This window comes from Myotis brandtii, unplaced genomic scaffold (genome assembly GCF_000412655.1).
Source record: "Myotis brandtii unplaced genomic scaffold, ASM41265v1 scaffold18, whole genome shotgun sequence".
Taxonomy (NCBI): domain Eukaryota; kingdom Metazoa; phylum Chordata; class Mammalia; order Chiroptera; family Vespertilionidae; genus Myotis; species Myotis brandtii.
Window position 1 is genome coordinate 10,386,914 of NW_005356674.1, and position 22,344 is coordinate 10,409,257.

General features: G+C 39.0%; 1 protein-coding gene and 1 pseudogene across 1 annotated transcript in view; both read left to right on the forward strand.

Annotated features, from left to right (window-relative positions):
- The window catches only part of KCNH8 (potassium channel, voltage gated eag related subfamily H, member 8), a 280,000-nt gene that overhangs the window by 228,330 nt on the left and 29,326 nt on the right, over window positions 1–22,344 (forward strand). The window contains exon 11 of the mRNA XM_005863634.2: window positions 6,656–6,870. Within this exon, the coding sequence (XP_005863696.1) occupies window positions 6,656–6,870 (215 nt within the window). The remainder of the gene's footprint in view (window positions 1–6,655; window positions 6,871–22,344) is intronic.
- On the forward strand, window positions 961–1,895 carry LOC102239174 (annotated as a pseudogene).

The following is a 22,344-nucleotide window of genomic DNA, read 5'->3' on the forward strand; positions in this document are numbered from 1 at the left end:
TGTAACAGCAAAACTAGCACAAATTTCTTTTTCCTCTTTTACAATTCCATGGACAGACGCTTCCTTCTTACCACAGAGTTTAGCAACATTAGCATATGATTTTCCCGCCTTGTTGAGTGGAGAACTTCTACTGTTTCACTGGCTTGTCGTTGGCGTATCCAAATTGCCTGCATCACTTCTTACCAGAGTTTAGCAACATTAGCATATGATTTTCCCACCTTGTTGAGTGGAGAACTTCTACTGTTTCACTTTACGGCTTGTCGTTGGCGTATCCAAATTGCCTGCATCACTACTGCTGTACATTGGGGTCATTATTAAGTAAAATAAGGCTTACTTGAACACAAGCACTGGGAAACAGTGACTGTCAATCTAATCATGAAGACAGCCATAACTTACTAACAGGCACGGAGCGTAGACAGTGTGGATACGCTGGACGGAGGGATGATTCACATCCTGGGTGGGAGGGAATGAGACTTCATCATGCTACTCAAACCGGCGCACGGTTTAAAGCTTAATGACAGCTTATTTCTGGAATTTTCCATTTAACTTCTTCAGACCACAGTTGATCGCGTGTAACTGAAACTGCGCAAGGCAAAACCCCAAATAAAGGGGGGTGAGGGTGTGTGTGTGGTTACTATGGTAAGAAAAAGAATATAATTCGTTTCAGACCACAGTTGATCGCGTGTAACTGAAACTGGCAAGGCAAAACCTCAAATAAAGGGGGGTGAGGGCATGTGTGTGGTTACTATGGTAAGAAAAAGAATATAATTCTTTCTGATTCCTGAAGCCAGGTTATTAATCATGATGTATACTGCCCCTTGGTAAAATAGCTGGTCAGTTTTTAGAGGCCATTTAAGTATCTTTACTGAGAAACAATTCAGAGAAGAACATGAACATTAAGTTTTATCTGTGCTAGAAGTAGCGCAAAAATGATTATGCATTAAGAGTAAGCTCTCAGACCTTAGTTCTCTTTCCCATCTTGCAAGATGGCGGGTGAAAAGAAAACCGAGAAGCCGGATACTAAGGAGAAGAAGCCTGACACTAAGGAGAAGAACCCTGAAGCCAAGAAGGCTGATGCTGGCGGCAAGGTTAAGGCGCCTAAGAAGGGAAGCCCCACTGCAGCCAAAACCCCATCCTCCTCAGAGGAACTGGCAGATATTCCCGGTCAGCTATGTGTTCCCAAAAGGCCATGTACAAGAGGAAGTATTCGGCAGCTAAATCCAGGATTGAAAAGAAAAAGAAGGAGAAAGTTCTTGCTACTGTCACAAAACCAGTTGGTGGCGACAAGAATGGTGGTACCCGAGTGGTTAAACTCCGCCAAATGCCTAGATATTATCCTACTGAAGATGTGCCTTGAAAGCTGTTGAGCCAAAGCTGTTGAGCCATGGCAAGAAACCCTTCAGTCAGCATGTGCGGAGATTGCGGGCCAGCATCACTCCCGGGACCATTCTGATCATCCTCACTGGGCGCCACAGAGGCAAGAGGGTGGTTTTCCTGAAGCAGCTGGACAGTGGCTTGCTACTTGTGACTGGACCTCTGTCCCTCAATCGAGTTCCTCTGCGTAGAACACACCAGGAATTTGTCATCGCCACCTCCACCAAAATTGATATCAGTGGGTGAAAATCCCCAAACATCTCACTTGATGCTTACTTCAAGAAGAAGAAGCTGCGCAAACCCAGACACCAGGAGGGTGAGATCTTCAACACAGTGAAAGAGAAATACGAGATTACAGAACAGCACAAGGTTGACCAGAAAGCTGTGGATTCACAAATTCTGCCAAAAATCAAAGCTGTTCCTCAGCTCCAGGGCTACCTCCACTCTCTGTTTGCTCTCACCAATGGGCTTTATCCTCACAAACTGGTGTTCTGAATTTTTTATAAGAACCCTATTATAAATAACAAAACAAAAAAAAGAATAAGCTCTCATTGCCCAGCCGGTGTGGTTCAGTGGTTGAACATCGACTTATGAACCAAGAAGTCACAGTCTGATTCTCAGTCAGGGTACATGCCTGGGTGGTGGGCTCAATCACGGGTAGAGGGCGCAGCCGGTCGATGTTTCGATCTCCCTCTCCCTTCCTCTCTCCATAAAAATCAGTAACAATATTTTTAAAAAGAATAAGCCCTCATAAAAGTTATTATGCTTGGTTTTTCTACCTCTAACTAATGCCTGTTTTTCTCTACAATCATTGTAAACCTGCAGACTCTGGATTCTAGCCAGTAAGCTTCAAGGCAGAATAGAATTTGGAAGAAAGAAGAAAACTAATACTTATTTAATCCCTAATATGAGCTGGGTGTTTTATGTCCATTACCCAATTTAAACCTTGCAACCCTCTTATGTTGGTGTGATTCTCCCCACTTAGGTGAAGAGGTGGAGGCTAGTGAATGGTGAATACCCATGTGTTTCTTACTGCTTCCTGTTAACTTCAGTTTACCTCTTAGCAGAAGAAAGGTAGGGCTTGCTTTCAAAGTTCTGGCTCAATTTTTGACTCACCATGTTTTATTCCTTAACACAAAGACATGGAATAGCAACTCAAAGAGTTGATTACCAGCCTGGCCAGTTCATTATCAGCGTTAGAGTGAGGCTCAGTATGGGTGTGTTTTTTTAAGAGAAAATTTAACACTCTTCCTGCCCACTTCTCAACTTTGTGAAGTTAAAGGCCAGTCATTCTATCATTCTGTGATTCTAAATAAAAAGTGACAGTTATTTTTAAATTTGCTTCAAACACTTAACTTTAATCATAAAATACTTTTCCCTGTACTTCCTTAGTACCACTGTAACTTTTATAGCCTGCCTGTTGACATAGCCTGCTTTGAAAAGGGCCTATATAGGGTGGGACAAAAGTAGGTTTACAGTTGTTCGTATGAAAAATAATACAATAAATAACAAGTAATATAAGAATAAACTCTGTTTCACATACTCATAACTGTAAATCTACTTTTACCCCACCCTGTATGTTTTTTTACAGAACCCTACGGTTTGCTATACATGTAAGCAAAAACGATACACCATTTTTAAACATATTTGTGTATTTCTTCCATAATTGCGGTGATTTTTTAATTTGGTAACTAGCAACAATTCTAGGAATGGAATATGAATGTATCATCCATAACATTAGGGCACAATGGCACAGATTTGATGGCTTATATATAATAATCATCGTTCATAAGACATAATTCAATTGAATTTTCTTATCTTTTAAAAATTCTACTTACAGCTAAAAGACTTAATCCACTTCCTCTTCCTTGTGGCCCCAATTTCTTCCATAAATTGTGTTTTTCATGATTAACATTTTCACATATTTGCTTCTACCATGTAACTATCAAAAGTGTTTTAAATTCAAATTGCCACATGACCATTCTAAACACTAGAATGTGATACTGGAACTAAACCCAAACAAAGATAATAAATGATTAATATTCTGTCTGTGTGGTTAACATTATTTCAATAGAAGTTAACTCTTTTATTTTACCTATGGTAATATTGTCTCATAGGACCAATTCAAATCAATACTGACTTTGATAAACTTAGGCACAGGACTTCACATTTGATCTGTCAACATTTAATACATGTTCACTCTGCCAACAAAATGAATTAATATATAATGTTGTAGGAAGAAGTAGCACCAAACAGCTGTCAAGCCATAACTTATTCAAACAACTCCATTGTCCAAACAATACACAAAGGCATTTCTTAACCTGCAGCCTGGAAGGCAGCTGACACAGAGGCAGGGATTTGTTATGGGGATAGAATTTGTTTGCCTTGTACACCTTCATTTCATGTCCCGTTAATTGTGTTTTCCCACCAATTTCTTCATTGTTGTTTAAAAGAAAATAACAAAGCACTGATAAATGTGCTCTTCACAGATGGCACTAGTCTGCCTAATTAGAATTAAACATAAGTTACCGCTCTTACCTGGATGGTTTGTAAATGCATCTCATCAACTTTTTTTTCCCCAATGAAAGCATAACTGATTAGCAAACATCAATAATGGAATTCTGAAAAATGTAGACTGTAATGGACCATCGACATCTTTCTCTTCTTTTAGAAATAAGGATATCAAAACCCAGAGTAATTAAGAAACTTAGATCTGGGTCCTGAATCTAGACAGTAAGACATCACAAGACATTACAGTTATTGAGAGTGAGAATCATGTTGTTAATTACCAGTGCCTGTTTGCCAGGGCTCAACCTGAGGCCCCACACATATGTCAATTATTTCATAAATATTCATTGAATGAATAAATAAACTGGAATCTTTCTTAGCCTGCCAAGTTTGGCAAGATGGCGGTATTGTTTTTATAACTGGTCACTGTGGCTGAAAGAGTCATACTGTGGTAGCTCAAGGTATGAAAGTATGATGACCCTAAAGATACTATAGACACCAACTGCTTAAAAGAACATATCTTGCTACAATGAGCATTGACAGTACATCATGATCAATTTTCCTTATAGATCCAGAACTTAAAATGTTGCTGTATTCAAGGCATCCTGGCTTTATTTACATCTGGCATCAGTACCCAACATTGAGTTTTTAGATTTCTAACAAAATGTGCAAGAAACAAAATTTCCAAGTTTAGCAGTATTGGTGATGACAATGAATCAAACTAGAATTCTTCAGCACCATGTGGCTGTTCATTCCTTTATTGTCTATAAACAGATTTTAGTCTTTTTTCTTCTGCCATGTAGTCTCAATTTCAAGGTTTAAATCTAATATTAATTTGAAGATAATACTTACATGTAATTCAGTCATTTTAAAATGCTCAACTTTTAACTGCTGTAAATATTTTTTTATTATCTTAGGTATTCATGGCTAATTTTGCATGTTTCCTTTTACTGTCAAATTCTGTAAAACAGACTTTTGTTGAAGCCTACTACCTTGCAGGGACTTGGCTTCCAGAATTTCTAGACACAATAAAAATAAAAATGTTAAAGTTAAATTAATTGAATGGGAAATAGATGGGGACAGTTTGTGCTATGGCATTCTGAAGGTGTTATTTGCTTGGTGATTTTTGGTTGGCCAGTTGTTGGTTATTGTTTCCATATGAAATGGAGAAGCAAAGTGACCACAGAAAAGTGAAAGTGAAAGTCTAGGCATGATGCTATGTGAGGACAAAGCAAAGATGCAGAAACTCCTAAGTTGCAGCCATGAACTTAATGCCACTATCCTCTGTGAACTTGGTCATATCACCTCAGCTTTTAACCTAAATTTGTCTAAGAACTGAATGGATTTTCTTTCCTATTTCTCATGTGGATGCCGAATGCATTAATGGCTATCTAAAAGAAATCTGAAGCAGTAATCAGCTTTTTTGTTAGCACTTACAGCCATGCTCACCTTCCTGCTAAGTTAAACTGAGTCAAATCAATTCAAAGACTTTAAAGGTTCAAATAAATTGCTCAGTATACTAGTATCTAGTCAACAAACTCAAGGAAGCAAGCTAGTTCTAGGCAGGTAAATTCTGATAGGCTTGGGTATTTTAGGCAAAATAGCACAGGTTGAAGGTGGGGAGAGCACAGATAATAGGAAAAGTAGCATTAGATCCTCCCTCTCTACAATGGCACAAATGAGGAGCTCCTTTTTGATGACGAAAATTGAGTTTTTACACTGTCACATAACATTAGAACTTAGAACTGTGTTTTACATTTCTATGCAGTAGGTTTCATTGTCTATAATGTCCAATGGTTATCTTGCCTCCCAACTCTGAGAAGCGGGATGGAAGGCTCCTCCTCCAACATCACCTGTCTGGTAGACACATTTAGAGATAAATTAAATAAACTGAGTATGTTAGAAAACTGATGGTAATGCTTATATTATTTTCCAAAGTGTTGGAATCAAAATTACTAATACACCTCTTGATGGTCTTACCTCAGAATCACTGAGACTTTGTACACTCAGAAAAATCTCAGCTATTAGTATTTCCTTTGAATGGTTAAAGCAACTGTGACAAAAATGTCAAATGGTTTGTCTAAAGTCACTTACTGAATCCTGTGAGGGACCTGTCGGAAGCCCATCTATGACCTACAATTCCTAACTCTTGGTCTCCTGGCCTTTATCCTCTACAACAGTACAGTGGGGCCTTGACTTACGAGTTTAATTCGTTCCGTGATGGAGCTCGTAACTCAAATTACTCGTATGTCAAATCATAAAGTGAATGAGTGAGACACGTAATGCTGGGCTGATGTTGTGGCGTTCACTGTGACGTTCGCTGCGCCAACTAGCGGTGGGGTATCTGAAGCTGGCTTGTAACCCAAATTTTAGCTCGCAACTCAAAGCAAAAAATCGGCTGAGAGACGGCTTGTATCTCGAAAAACTCGTTAGTCGGGACACTCGTAAGTCAAGGCCCCACTGTAATCTCAACTAGGACCAGTTTTGCCCACCAGGGAACATTTGTCAATGTCTGAAGATATTTTGGGTTGTCACCACTGGGGATGGGGAATGTGAGGTGTTGCTAAACATTCTACTATGTACAGAATACGCACCCCAACAAAAAATCATCAGACCTCATATCCCAACACTACTGGGTTTGAGAAATCCCACACCAGATAAAGGTTCCACTTCTCCTTTTTGTGTAATCTCAGAGAAATGAAGAAGATATGAAGTTACTAGTCTGAAGCTTGTTTTCTTTAAAGTGATATGTCTCTTTTTTCACTGTTTCAAGGGAAAGGGGATTTAATTGGAGCAAATCTATCAATTAAGGACCAAGTGATCAAGACCAATGCAGATGTGAAGGCTTTAACCTACTGTGATCTCCAGTGTATCATCCTCAAAGGACTCTTTGAAGTGCTAGACCTTTACCCAGAATATGCTCACAAATTCGTGGAAGACATTCAGCATGACCTCACATACAACCTTCGAGAAGGTCATGAGAGTGATGTAAGTCTCACTTCTAATTAATGCTGAGACCTAGTAACATGGGCCGTGGGTCATTTACAACAGTGAAGGCACATGTCAGGATAAAGTCTCTGAATGTATAAGGTATGACTAGTTAGCCACTGGTTGAGCAATTAAATAATGAGCTACAAGTCCAACCTCATATTCTAGAAAGTACAATGACTTCTCTTTAACTCAGTTTCTTTCTTATTTTCATGTGCTTATAACTAGAATCAATTTCAATAATATAACATTGAGGTAGAAATGTGTGATTTCTAAAGTTTTGGATAGAGTACATGGAAATTTATCTGAAATATATGGGTTCAGAGTTTGCTGTGTTTGTAATTGTTCAGCACTCCACTTGCTAGACATGAATTTTGCCTAAAAATCATTATGTTGTTAATCGATACCAAAAGTCTATCTTAAAATGACTAAATATGCATAAAAGGATTCAAACCAAAGATTGTCACACTCAAGACATAATGAACATTTTCTCAAGCCAAAGATTGTCACACTCAAGACATAATGAACATTTTCTGAAATTATATATTTGAGGCATGTTTGTTTATACAAACAGCTTTCCTGTCCAAATATGTACTATACTGCATCCTGTGATTAATCTGATCATGAACATGACTTCATTAGATGTGTGTGAGAGAAAAATGACTTAATAGCAATGATTGTTGAAAGGCAAGCCGGAGCATGCATAGCATTCTGTAACAACAAAGGCCTTGATCTGCTGTCTTGAGCTTTGTCCCAGATATTTGCAATACTCAATTGCTTTCCTAAAGGCTTAAGAAGTTATTGTTTTGACTAACCTCTCTTGTGCAGACATTTCGTTAGTCATTAATATTTTCCACTTTGAAAAGTAGAGAAAAAGTCCAAATTGTGTATTAGTTCATCTGGGTTAAGGATGTCCCATGACAGTCAATACACTGAAGTTCAAGATCACCTGTTTTGAGTGTGTGCTTCTCTCCACTGATGATAGCAAACAGCAAAGGAGGCGTCAGTATTTATTGGGAACCTATTTATGCTAAGCCCTCTGCCTGCCTAGAGCATCTCATTTAGGACTTAAAATGACTTTTTAAGGTAAGAGTCAATCCATTTTTATGGAACAGAAAACTGACGCAGAATGGTTAATAACTGGTATGTGATCACCGAAATTTGTAGGTGGCAGGGACAGTGTATTATTAGCACAAGTATCTGTCATTTTAAAATTTGTACACTTTCTACTAGTTATGTTGTCTCTCCTTCTTGAAGACACTTTTCATCTCTTCCCATTCAATAGATCAAATTTTAAAGTTACAGGTGCCTTTTGTGCTCTCCATGACGGCCTAATGTGAAAACTATTTTTGAAGAGTGGAGGAGGTGAGCTAGGGGGTAGAAGCAACCAAATGGGGAAGAAGAAATGAGAAGAGAGAGAAATAGCCAATACTCCTCAGCATAGACAAATGTGACATTGGATCTCAGCACCCACTTTCTTTCTATTTGATTACTTTTGAAGGATCCTTACCTTTGATCAAATTTTTTACCCTTTTTTCCTATTTGCTGAGACATTAACCAGTGATTTTAAAACTTTAATAACTGAATCGCTTATGGGACTATTTTCATTATCTGTTACTTCTCTTGGATTATGTTGTTGTTGTTTTGTCATTTGATCCCTTTTTATGGGCAGATGCCATAATTTTGTTTAACTGTAGATGTGGCGAATGAAAGAATGTGTATCTTATTTTCCACCAAATCGGGTAGGTTTTCCTTTGACAGGCAGATAGTGTACCAGCAAATCACTTTCATTCTGTTCATAGTTTCTCTTCTGCTTTGTTAGGCTGTTCAGTTTTGCTCCTATTCCCTGGGTGTAGCCCTCACTCTTAAATCATGGTTTTTCCAGGATATCAGCTAAGAGCCTAGGATGTTTGCCAAGTCCCTTCCTTGGCACCGCATGACCGCTGAAATCTCTGCTCTGCCTCCCAGTTGCTGTTCCCTTCTCAGTTTCTCGGAGCATTGCCCTGTGCAGCTTAACTCAGGAGCTTGCTAATGCCTCATGGACCACATTGATGCAGCTGCCTCCTCTTTGGGATTTCACTCTCAAATCCCAGATGCTTTGGTATACCTGAACTTCATCCTCTGTCTCCTCTTCCACTAAGATTGCTCCTTTCTAGTCTACTCTATTCCACTTCACAATGAAATAGTGAATTCCCTCAGAAAAATACCTGGGTACAGATGGTGCTCATATTAGTGCTTCTCTTTCTCAGGAATCACAGCTCTTCCAGTCTTACCTAGATGCTTAGGGTTAGGGTTAGGGTTAAGGTTAGGGTTAGGGTTAGGGTTAGCACTGCTCTCCAGAATTTTCCAACAGTTATTTTATTTATTTCGTCCAGCTTTATAATTATTTTTTCCCGAAGGGTTAGTTCAATGTAAGTTACTTCAATATGGGTGGAACCAAAAGTTTGGCTTCTTTTCAGAGGGCTCCTATGGGCTACATTTTTAATGGAACTGAAACTTCTCTCTTTATTGTTTTGCATTTCCTAATATATTATCACTTGAAATTTCCATGTACATGGAAGTGTCCCAAAAAGATATATACACACTTTGAATAGTTATAAAATCAGTGTCTATTAACATACAGTTCATTTTCAAAATTTAAAAAAATCTACAGAAATGAATAATTTTTTTGTCAATGCCTGTTTTCATACTGATGACCGTTCTGGTCCAGGCACAGCTGATAAAGCAAAGCAACGGAATTGCAAACATCAAGAATCATTTCATTTGTTATTTGTGTGCCCTCAATTCATCAACTGTTGCCAGTTTTGTACATAACTTTATTTTTTCTGTATCCCCATTAAAAAAAAAGTCTAGTGGCACTTTAGGATAAATTTTATTTGTTCAAAGTTTAGTCTGGCTTCACCCATTATTTCAAATCAGTTAAACCTGAAAAGGAGTGGAAATTGAGTTATCAGCTGTTAAAGTGTGTATACATTATTTTGGGACACGCTATATATTCAAGATCCTGGGATGCTAATCCTTCCAAAGACTAGGTAAGTTTGGACCATCCTTCCCCATAATCCATAGGGGGAAGTCTGTGCTCTTCCTAAGCATAATATCACTTTTAGGGGAGGTCATATCCTGTCTGTCTGCAACTCTGACCTGGTGTGAGACCAATGTGGAGCCCAGCTCTTCTCCTTAATTTCCATGCGCACACAAACAAAAATATCCAATCACACAGGGTTTGGGTGGGTGGAAGCCTTTTTGAAGTTTTGGTCAATGGGTTCTAGAAGTAAGAACATTTGCATAATAGAAATGCAAATAATAAAAATGTATCTTTTATATATATATCCCTATTCTTAAATGTCATGGGGTCACTGTGTCACATTGTTTAGCCCTTTATTATTGTTCTTGCCTCTCTCTTCTCCTAGCTTCTATGCACTCGCTCCATCCCCAAATTCCCCATCATTTCTGATACATATTAGCTTAACTATGTCCTTGATTGTCCTGTATGTTTCTTTTTAAAAATATATTTTTTTATTTATTTCAGGGAGGAAGAGAGAGAGGGATAGAAACCTCAATGATGAGAAAGAATCATTGATTGGCTGCCTCCTGCATGCCCCACACTGGGGATAGAGCCCACAATCCGGACATGTGCCCTGACTGGGAATCGAACAGTGACCGCCTCATTCATAGTCGACATTAAACCACTGAGCCAGGCCAGCCAGACTGTCTTTTGTCTTTCTAATTTTGCCTTCTAGATGTCACCTTTTACCCCAAGTAGCATATAAACTACCAGGTGACATAGAGAATTACCAGAATATTTTGGGTAAAAAGATTGATATTCCACCCATTTTGAATAAATATCCAAAAGCATTTTAAGAAATAGTCAAAACTAAAATATGCATGTAACAGTAAGATATGACAACTAGAACTGTGATAAATTACATAACATTAGAATGACAGCTCATCCAATTCTCATAGGAAAAATCATTAAAATGCATAAAATATTTTCTAAGTTTGTGAAAAGTCCAGCTAACACTGCTTTGACCTTGTGCTAATTATGCATTTTGTGCACCCAGTGTATTTTCTAGATTTGCCCTGATTTATATCTCCTGAATGACCAATAATGACAGAATAATTGTGCATTTCTCTCTATGCAATTTATGAGAAATATGCTTCACTGCTTCTCATGGTAAACCCTTTAAAAATTATTTTAGCAAAAAATCATGTTGTTGGTTGTAAAATTTCGTTTTCCATAACACGAGAATTTTGAACTTGTGATAAGCAAATAAAATAATTCAAGTGTATGTAAAATATCTGTTGTAAAAATTAATGATGCTAATACACTGGTGGTCAGATATTGATATGGCTGCACATACACATCTTATGTGCTTTGCACATGATAGGTGCTGACTTCATGGTGGGGTGGTGGTTGTGGAGCAATGAATGGCAATCGTTGTTGAAAAAAAGATGCTTTCCAGTTTTACCTTCCTGAGGGGTTTCTCAGTGATGAAAGCCATTATATTTTAACTGTGTTGACTTTCTTGTTTTTTTCTCAATTTTCCATTATTGTCATATAATCTGATCAGCATAAGAAAATAAAGTCTCCTTCCTCAGTCTTCCCACCTCTTTAGTATATGGAGGAATATTTCTTCAGTTTCCTGAGGGTCAGTGAACTCTAGGTGAAGATGTTTGAACTCCCATCTCCAAATATAGCACAAGAGGTTATACTGAAGTTCAGAGAAGGTGTGTGAAGCAGAGACAAGGGAGTCCCTGAGGACCATCCGCTTTCAGCAACTTTTCTTCACTCTTGACATATTTGATGGATGGTACTCAAGTGGTTTATGGTGCCCACCCCATAGCAGCTCAAAACCCCAACATTTATCATAATATTCCAATCCCCTCCCACCAACAACATACTCTCTATATCTATACCAAGCACCATGCTTAAAGTGTAGCTAAAAAAATTACGTCCTTCAGTCTTGACCCTCAAGTTAAACAAATGCATGCATAAGCATAACTAACTAATTGCCAAAACTCTGGAGTAGTCATATGCATTAGTTAAGACATAAATAAATAAGCATAACTGAATGTAAAACTTAAATATGAATGATGCTTGAATAAATAAATGGAAGTCAACTTGCCCTCACCAGCCCATGAGAACTGCATGTGTGTGTGTGTGGTGGTGGGGGGAGGGGGTAGGTGTCATGGTCTCCCTGACCATGACAAATGAGAAGTGATATAATGGTTCTCTTTGCCTCTATTCTTATTCCCTTGCCACCCACTTACCTCAAGGCTAAGGAGCCCTCTTTCCAAAAACATAAATTGGATCATGTCATCCTGTTACTTAAAATATTCCAATGGATCCCCATGGATTGTTAAAATCCAGACATCTTACCATAACTTTCAGGATCCTGTGCATCCCACCCCCGCCTGCCTTTCAAACTTCTCTGATGCCATCCAGTGCCCAGCACTACACTACAGAAAACTCACCTGTTTTCCCTTCCTTACGCATGCCAGGCTCCTATCTGCCTCTCCTGCCTTAGGGCCTTTGAATTGCTATTCTTTCTCTCAGCAATGCTACTCCCTTGTCCTTACCTCTCCCAGTTATCCTCTGTCACATCATCTTATTTATCTTTTCCATAGCATTTAGCAAAATCTGAAGTTATTTTATATGTATATTTTCTTATTCGTAGTCAGTTTCTCTACTAGAATATCTTTTGTATAAAGGCTTTGTCATGTTCTATTTTATATCCTCTCTGCCTAAGTCAACTCCTAGTGCAGAATAAATATTTAATACATATTCGATGCTTGAATAAATAAATGTCAAAAAGTTTACTTGACCTTAGTACCTATATGAAATTTTGAGAAAATGAATAAAGTCTTTAAGGCAGCAGCCTAGGTTGCCAGTAAATGGAGTCTAAAATGAAAAGCTAAGGGAATTTAGAATTATATTTCTTAGAAGTAACAAAGCCAAAGAGAGTGTTAATAGTAGAATTTGAAAGAACAAATTGAAAGAACAGCTAAATTGAAAAATAGCCATTTTTTACTTCCCCTAAGTTCAGGACAAGAGGTTTTCAAAAGCCACAGGACAAATTTAAGCTGAATAATAGGGAGAAAGCTTTGCAATATAGATAGTGTAATTATGCCAGATAGTTTGATATAGTAGGATGTGTGCAGATGAAAAAGAATCTACTTTCAAACCTAAACTAACACTCACTTTTTGGTAGAAATAGATGAACTATTACAACACTAATAACCCCAGAAAGTAGAGAATCAATACTGTCAACCATTAAATTGGGTTGAAGGCAAAAAAAAAGCCAGCCTGAGAATCCTGGTAAGTTTTGGAGCAATTCGGAATGAGGACATTGACTGTAGGCAAAAGAAATCCAACTCAGAGCATTAGAGGCAAAGATTTCTTGTAAGAATTCCAAGTATCTCAGCAACACTTTCTTAGAAACCAAATCACACACACACACAGGGGGTGGGGGGAGAGGGAGAGAGGGAGGGAGAAGGAGAGAGAGAGAGAGAGAGAGAGAGAGAGAGAGAGAGAGAGAGAGAGGGAGGGAGAAACTCAAAAAGCATTGACCACCATGAATGAGCTCAGGTTTCATCTCTGGATTCTCTTCTGTGTGACCTTTTGTCCATCAAATAACATGACGTGTGCATTGCAAAGAGATCAGCCACATTTTGGTGACATCCGGGCATTTCAGCTTGTGTTTGCAAGTTGAACAGTGAGCAGTTAGATTTTTAAACTCCTTGTGGGGAGAGGGGAGTTAGCTGAGTTGGGAAAGTCAAAGGATAAAAGGCTACCTGCCACCCATAAACAAGACAAAAAGTATTTCCCTATTTCTCTGGTTGCTTCCATCCTGCAGGGAACAGATGTTCAGCCTAAAATGAGAAGTGTCATATTTGCATATGCAGATGCATATACACAAATAGGCAGGACTCAATTAAATGTCCACTCCTTGAGAATACAAAACTACCTAGGCTACATCTACCAGGAATCCTCAAACCTGCCCCACTATTACTTGGGGAAAACTCAGAACCTTCCATTCCACACTGCATTCTTTTTAAAAATATATATATTTTTTTGTTATTTCAGAGAGGAAGGGAGAGGGAGCAATAGAAACATCAATGAAGAGAGAGAATTATTGATCTGCTGCCTCCCACACTCCCCACACTGGGGATTGAGCCCACAACCTGGGCATGTCCCCTGACCAGGAATCAAACCATGACCTCCTGGTTCATAGGTCAAAGCTCAACCACTGAGCTACCTCAGCCGGGCCACACTGCATTCTTGATGGTTGTTTAAGCCTTAAAAGGGCAGAGCTTGCCCTTGTTTAAGTTCTCCTGTAGACTGAGTGACAGAGGTCTGTCCTTGTGACAAAGGCTCTATAAAATGAAGATGATGTTCATGCTGCTGATGGTATAGTAGCTCCTATGAACCAAACTGTATGCTCAGCACTTTATAAACATGAACTTATTTGATTCTCACAACAACTTGGAGGTAAGTTGTTAGGTTCATGTACTAGATAAGGCTAGTTAAGGATGAAAGAGGTAAAAAAAAAATTGGTCTGGAGTTTCTAAGCAAGAAAGCAAGGGAGGTCATGAAGTGCAATTTCAGTCCCAAACCACCTCACTCTAAAACCCAATTGAAACTTAGTGTTTATCCATCAAAACAAAGCTATAAATTCTTGCTTTGCCCCTTAGTCTCATGAGCACTGAATAGCAGATCCATTATAGGTTAATGGAGCATTCACGCAAAAAACATGTGTCCATGAGAAAATAAGCTTCACATGCCAAATACATGAGTTAAAAAATGACCACAGAACTTTTTGATAATTCATCAAGCTGTATTCTTTTGATTTGTGCACTTTCTCCCTGTGTATTATACTTTAATGCAAAGATTTTTTTTAATGAATCATAAGAATTCAACTAAGTTACAAGTCGAGAATTCAGTTATCCTATATAATAAAAGGCTAATATGCAAATTGCCCAAACAGTGGAACAACCAGTCACTATGATGTGCACTGATCACCAGGGGGCAGACGCTCAATGCAGGAGCTGCCCCCTGGTGGTCAGTGCGCTCCCACAGAGGGAGCGCTTCTCAGCCAGAAGCCGGGCTCACAGCTGTCAAGTGCAGCGGTGGTGGCCGAAGCCTCCCCCGCCTTCTAGGCAGCGCTAAGGACCCCCCAGGGGGAGCAGGCCTAAGCCAGCAGTCAGACATCCCCCGAGGGGTCCCGGACTGGGAGAGGATGTAGGCCAGGCTGAGGGACACCCCCCCCCACCCGTGCATGAATGTCGTGCACTGGGCCTCCAGTATACATATACTAAGTTCCTTGAAAACAATAACTATAGTTTATTTGTGTTTGTAATGCTTTTTCTAGTGAAATTGGTGGCAGACAGTATGTGCCTGATGAATCCATATTGGAATTTAATTCATTCACTCATATATATTTTTATATTCACAGAATAATAGAACTTTACAACTAGAAGGAACCATATGTACCATCCAATAAAACTCAGCTTTTCTTTTGATTACAAAGTGCCTTAAGGGGAGAAGAAAGAAAATTTATTCACTCACAGAACTAAATATCCAACCATTGCTTAGTTACATAACGTGAGGGAATTATATACCTAAAAGAGGCAGACTACTACCTGTGCACAGTCAAAACTGACTTTCACTTTTGGATAACATCTTCCATCAACCACACCAAGCATATGTTTGAAATAAGATTCAATCAAAAACATCAACATGTATCTCATCAAGTTTTAATTTCTCTTGTCAACGAAATAGTAGCATATCTACCGGCAAGGAAAGAATGCTAATGTTTACTAAATATGATTATGAACAAGGCAATTTACTTACATTACTTCATTTAATTTACATTTTAATTCTTGCATCATCCCTGAGAGATTGGATTATGTTTTTTATTTACAAATGAAAGAACTGGGGTGTATTGCGTGTCTTAGCAGTCCACTGCCTTAGATTACAGAATTAGTGAAAGAATCAAACAGTATAAAATTGAGTCAAACTTGCTCTGGCCAGATGGCTTAGTTGGTTGGTGCATTGTCCTGTATACCAAAAGGTTGTGGGGTTCAATTCCCAGTCAGAACACATACCTAGGTTGCAGGTTCAATCCCCAGTTGGGGCATGTACAAGAGGCATCTTTCACATTGATATCTCTCTCGCTCTCTCTCTCTCTCTCTCTCTCTCTCTCAAATTAAAAAAAGAAAAGCAGCAGCAGCCTGTCCTCAGGTAAGGATGGGAAAAAATAAATAAATTGAGTCAAATTCTGGTATTCTGAATCCCAACCTAGCACATTTGTCCACTAAAGCACTGTGCCACAAATGAGAACATGACTCTCCTAATATGGGCCGGGTTCCTCAGGCATTTGGATTCACAGCAGAAGCTAGACTGAATCCTCAGAATCACACTGACTTTAATCTTATTAACCTTAACACTATTACTTGTCATGTCTCATCAAAAACCCACAGTGCCTAACTACCATTTCAGGAAAGGTATTTCATTAAGACAACAATTCAGACAACAGAACTATTGTAGTTTGGCCATTCAACTTATCCTCTGCCCAATATTAGTGCTTTTATTTGCTCATAAATCCATCCATTTATTAAATAACCCTGTGGTCACGGACTAACTCAGGGAGAATTTCTTCCCATTCAAGTATGTGCTTTTCCGTCTGCTATACACATCATTGCTCTTCATCCTTCCCTTGCTCCATGTTCAAGAGTAAATTTGTGAAATCTCCACTCCATCATGTTTTCAAGTGTACAAAACAGGATTTCTTTCCAGACTCAGTTTCATCCTCGTAAGAAACTGAAGGCCTTCTTATTTATTGAAATAAATAAAAATCTCTTTAGAATATGAATATATCACATTTGCCAACAAATACATTCCCAGGACTTCCTGTATGAACACACAACACACTCATACACAGACATATAGTTATGTAGAGGGGTAAAGAATATAAGTGAAAGAAGCAATATTTTTAACAGAGTTTTGTTCACATTGCTCAATCAATCTGAAAATACTTCATCTGTGAATATGTTTCAGAAAAGTTTAAATATACTTTTATACTCCATTATTTTTTTATTGTTCAAAAATTTGATTTCCTGGGACTTGGAATAATCCTGAATATTTTACTGCAGAAAACATTTCGCTGTTTGGGCTCTGCTAGTCCGATAATGTTCACAGGTCATCCTTGGGCATGTGGGACACTCCTTCAGTTAGCCCTCTAATCCCCAATACAGACTCAACTGTTACAGTATAGAGTCAGTGGGTGGCAGGATTAAAAGCTGTTGTAAAGGAACAAAGTTGGTGAAAATTAAATTAAAATTTTAAAACAATTACAAAATCCCAGGATAAACATCTTTAATAGTGATTTTCCCGTGAAATTCCCCAAAAGGGTGTAGACAGCATCGAGGGTGACATATGGCGGAGACAGTCTGCTTACACCGCAGCACAGACTGCTCGGCAGGCAGATCTGGAGGCCTCCGCTCTCATCAGATCCGAAGCATCTTCTGGTTCAGCATTTAAACCCCGCGTTCTAGGACACCAAAAGAGCTGCGGCTTTGACAGGAGGAAATAGCCAAGCAGCCAGAAATGTGAAGCCAAGAAGACGCCAAGTTTCGGGGATAACTGAAGTACTACCTCCAAACTGTAAATCGGCAGGCCAGCGTGCGGTGAGAATGATGACTCTATGCAGGTGGAGGGACCCAGGGAGCCGCATCTCTGGCCAGGGAGTTGGGATTGAAAGGATTTGGTTTCCATGTCATTGAGGAAAATGATTAAGGAAGATTCTGAGATGAACATCTGCAAGATGCTAAGCTTTCAGTGATGTGGTAATCCCACTTACATTTTTCTACCCTGAAGATTAAGGTCTTTAAAAACAGAGCATATGGTGACCGATCTGTGTCACTGCCTCTTGCCAGCATTCATAAACAGTCTCAAGTCTGACTCGTGCTAAGGAAGGATATTTATATTCCAGATTATACAGTTTATATATTTCCTGGAGGCTATTAGTCACCCTTCCATCTTGAAAGTACCAAATGTTAGCATCCAACATGGGAAAACAAAAACAGGATTCTGCCAAAAAGAGCAATGAATGCTGGGTATCAGACTCACCACACATACAAGTTGAATGGCTTGGAACAAGTTGCTTTCCTTCAACGGGCCTCCAGTTTCTCATCTCTAACCTAGGTGATCACCAAGGAATTTTATCAGTGGGGTCAGGCAACCCCAAGTCTCAGTGACTTAATACAATAGGTAGAATAAAAGACTTATGAGTTCTGTCTCATTCATAGCACCATGTACAGAAGATGGTGGACAGATGATAGCTTTTCATGGGGTGATACAGGGAACCAGGCTTCCTCTGTTTGGTGGCTCCATCATCCTTTAAGCCGAAGATTCCTCAGAACTCAAAATCCTCCACTAGATCTCCTGAAGATCTAATGGCAATTTATGGGGAAAGCATGACTTCCTCTGTGGGACTCCACACGCCTTATTTTGGAAGGATATTGTTACAAAAAATGTGGTGTGCCTACACAGTTCAACTAAGGCCAGATATACTTAGTATTCCTTCAAAGAATCCAACATCACCAGATTCCTGCAATCCCCAAAGAAACAACTTATCAAGCAAAGTTCAATCCAGTAAATTGGAAACGTGACGGGCCAGAATTGGTTTGCACAAATATGTGTAAAAAGTTATAAAAGCATCATCCTTCCCAATGGAGCCACTTGTGCATATTTGTGATCATGGAAATAACTTGGAGAGAAACGTTTGTTCTGAATAGAATTGTATGTATACATTTCATGTATATAACTAAAAAAATGATGTCTTTATATGTATCTATAAATAACTGAGTTAGATAGTTCTGTAAATTCAGAATGACCCTACAATAAGAAGTCATGCCCATTCTAAATGGATATGCCTTACTCAATATTCAATGTTCATGAAGAGGAGTTCCTCATTGGATATCACTGTGATTTTCTTTTTTCTTACTATATTTTTATTGATTTCAGAGAGGAAGAGAGAGAGAAACATCAATGACAAGAGAGAATCATTGATCAGCTGCCTCCTGCACGTCCTACACTGGAGATCAAGCTCGTAACCCCGGGCATGTGCCCTGATTGGGAATCAAACTGTGACCTCCTGGTTCATAGGTCAACACTCAATCACTGAGCCGGCCAGGCTATCACTGCGATTTTTCTCCAAACTTAGGAATAACCACTTTGTGACTAGGCTGCCACGTGAAAACTGTAAAAGCTTATCCACATGGTATAATTTCAGGAAAGGGCTCATTGCTTTACCTCTCCCCACAAACTTCTACCCAATATCCCTCACTGTTTATTTTTAAAGGATAAGGAAAAGTCTATTCTATGATTTAAAAAGCTCAGGCTCAAGACAGAAATTTAAGAAAACAAATAGAAAATACACACACTGTATAAATACGTAGAGAATGAAACCCCACCCCCCAGACACACACACACACACGGAAGCAGGCTTTAGGTGCGAACATTATTAAAAAAGAGACCCAGAGAAGGAAATGAGATATATCAGACATATCTTATCTGTGACAATATTTGTTCTGGGAACTTCCTAGAGCACCACTGAGGCAGCAAATATGCCAAATCAGACCCATTTCTTCCTAAATTTCAATGGCTTGTAATCCCATTGTGAATTCTCACAAAGACTTGGCGTTTAGTCGATATATAACTAGTCAATAGGATCTTCCTTACAGTGTTCCACACCTCACCTTTTAATACAACAAGCTAACATAAGAAGTTTGGTCTTACATCTACTAACTGTGAGACAGTCTTCCTCACCTAGAAATTGTTGAATATTTGGTAAAAGTATGAATATTATGATGAATAATACTCTTCATGTTAAGGTTTCAAAGGTTTCAATTTAAAAAAATGCATTCATTTTGGTGGTGTAGAAGCTGCCTGTGACTCCACTATTGTGATCCCATATCAGGCCTCTTATTTCTGTGGCGGGGTGAGCATAACGGAGGCACTGTGGTTCAAATAAGAGAAGTAGCTCGTTCCATTATGCCAGTTCAAACACTGTGTTTGACATAGAGGGCTGTCCAACTTTTTGTTACAGTGTATAACCGACAATGGACTTCCTAGACTGCAAATTAGGCATTTCACATTATCTTTAAAAGTGGCATCAAGAGTTGTGATGCACAAACTTCTCACACCGAATTAAGCATCTTTCTTCACCGGCCTGCTTTGGAACCAAAGTACTCAGCGTGTATTCTGAAAATCTTATGAAACCAGCCATTGTGTTTCCTTACAATTACAGAGTAGCTGATTCTACAGGCTAACCAGGAGCTATTGTCCCCTAGTCAGAAGCGGGTCATTGAGGGGCATGGGATCCCAGCTCAATATAATGAGTTTAAACTGTGCAAATTCTTTTAGCATGATTACCTGCTGACCTCCCAAATCATTGATTTGGTACATCGCTCCTTAAGCCTGAAATCGTTAAATTGTATGTCATTGTCAAGAGACTTCTGGTTAGTTTGCTTCACATGATAGTGTGTTTTTTCTTTCTAGATTGATATGAACCACATATTAGTAAGTAACTCTCTCTTCCCTCTAAGTCATCCTGCATTTTTCAAGTGTTTAAGTAAGTATTAAGTGACTCTTTTGGGTTTTCTTTTCATTCCAAAGCCTTGATATTCATGCCTTTGAATTCAGAATAGGAAGTTATAATTGTGCTTGAGTGCATTTGTATATATTGTCAATGTCTTATTGACTGTATTCATATCCATGGACAATTTAAAAAATGTCTTATTTAAGAGAAGTAGTTAAAGGGGTTGAGAGAGTAAAGAATAGAATGTCAAACGATGACTTTATAAAGTATTCCACCTACTACTGTGCAAAGAAAACTGTGTTTCTGTGGCCCTTCTGCTAGGAGAGAAGTTTGAAGAACTGGTGTTTCAGAAGTTTATGGCCTCTTTGTTTAAAATCCTATATATCTTTTACTTTCAAGTTGTACCAACCCATTTTTATGAATGTTTTGATATTCATGACCTAGCTAAGAATGCCCTATTCCCCCACTAACTCAAAGAAAATTTTCTCTGTAATCAAGATATCAATAATAATATACTTATCACTTATTAAGATGAATTACTCTTTATGCCTGACACTGGAATTAACAAATGCAATAATGTGAGGACTAGACACAAAACACCGGGCCTACCGTGGGAGCTCCAGAGAGGCCACAAATTCCGTGTGGAAGTATCTTTGAGCTCACTTGGAAACCATGAGCAAAGCTCACCCTCCCGAGTTATATTACATTACTCTTAATGTGACACAATGCCGCCGAAACCGGTTTGGCTCAGTGGATAGGGCGTCGGCCTGCGGACTGAAGGGTCCCGGGTTCAATTCCGGTCAAGGGCATGTACCTGGGTTGCGGGCACATCCCCAGTAGGAGATGTGCAGGAGGCAGCTGATCGATGTTTCTCTCTCATCGATGTTTCTAACTCTCTATCTCTCTCCCTTCCTCTCTGTAAAAAATCAATAAAATATATTTTTTTTTAAAAATGTGACACAATGTCAAATGTGGCCAACTGGGTCTCCAAGATTTGTTCAGTTTGCACATATATATCTAATTTAACCGTTTGCGGTCCAATTTTATTTTTGGAATTCAAACATTCTCGTCCAAATTAATTGACGGGATTGAATGCTGAACCGGTTTGCGGTGTCGACCTCAGCCTCGACGCTGGACCTGCTCCTAGTGCCTGGTCTGTCGAGTCAGCCTCCACGTTGGACTGAAAAGGGTTAATCCTCAAAATAACTCTAGATCTTATCATCATTATTAGGAAACTCACAGAATTTTGATTGACAGTAACCAGGACACTGGTGCCAGCTAATATAACAGCTAAGATAGTCACATGCCCAATATACCTTCCCCATACTCTCTCTCCCATGCTTCCAACAGGAGGATGCCAGGACACACCTGAGACCATATGATGGCAGGACCACAAAATAGAAGAAGCCTGTGTCCCTGAATCACTACTTAGAGGAGAATTGCTTGACACACATTAAACTGTACAGGAATGAGAAATAAAATTTGTATTAAGCCAAGGAAATTTAGCACATTACTTGTTACCTCGGTATTATCTATCCTATCCTGAATAATAGGCTTCCCAAGCTTACATAGCTAATAAGTGACAAGACCAACTCCTAACCACTATGGTATACAACCTCCTAAGTGGGTCCCATCCCCCAGCACACAGGCCTTTTATTATAATACACATGGATGAAGAGTGTTTGTGGTGATTCCTACACTCTAGCTCAGTAGCTGATTCTACAGCTCTAACAGTTAGTAAATGTTAAATTCAGGACTCGATTACTTGATGTTGCTTTTTACATCAGAGTGATAGTATTTACCTGGGGGAAGAAAATTCTCCTCTAAGTCTTAATAGTTTGTCTTGACCTCAAGGCTCAGTGTGAAACTG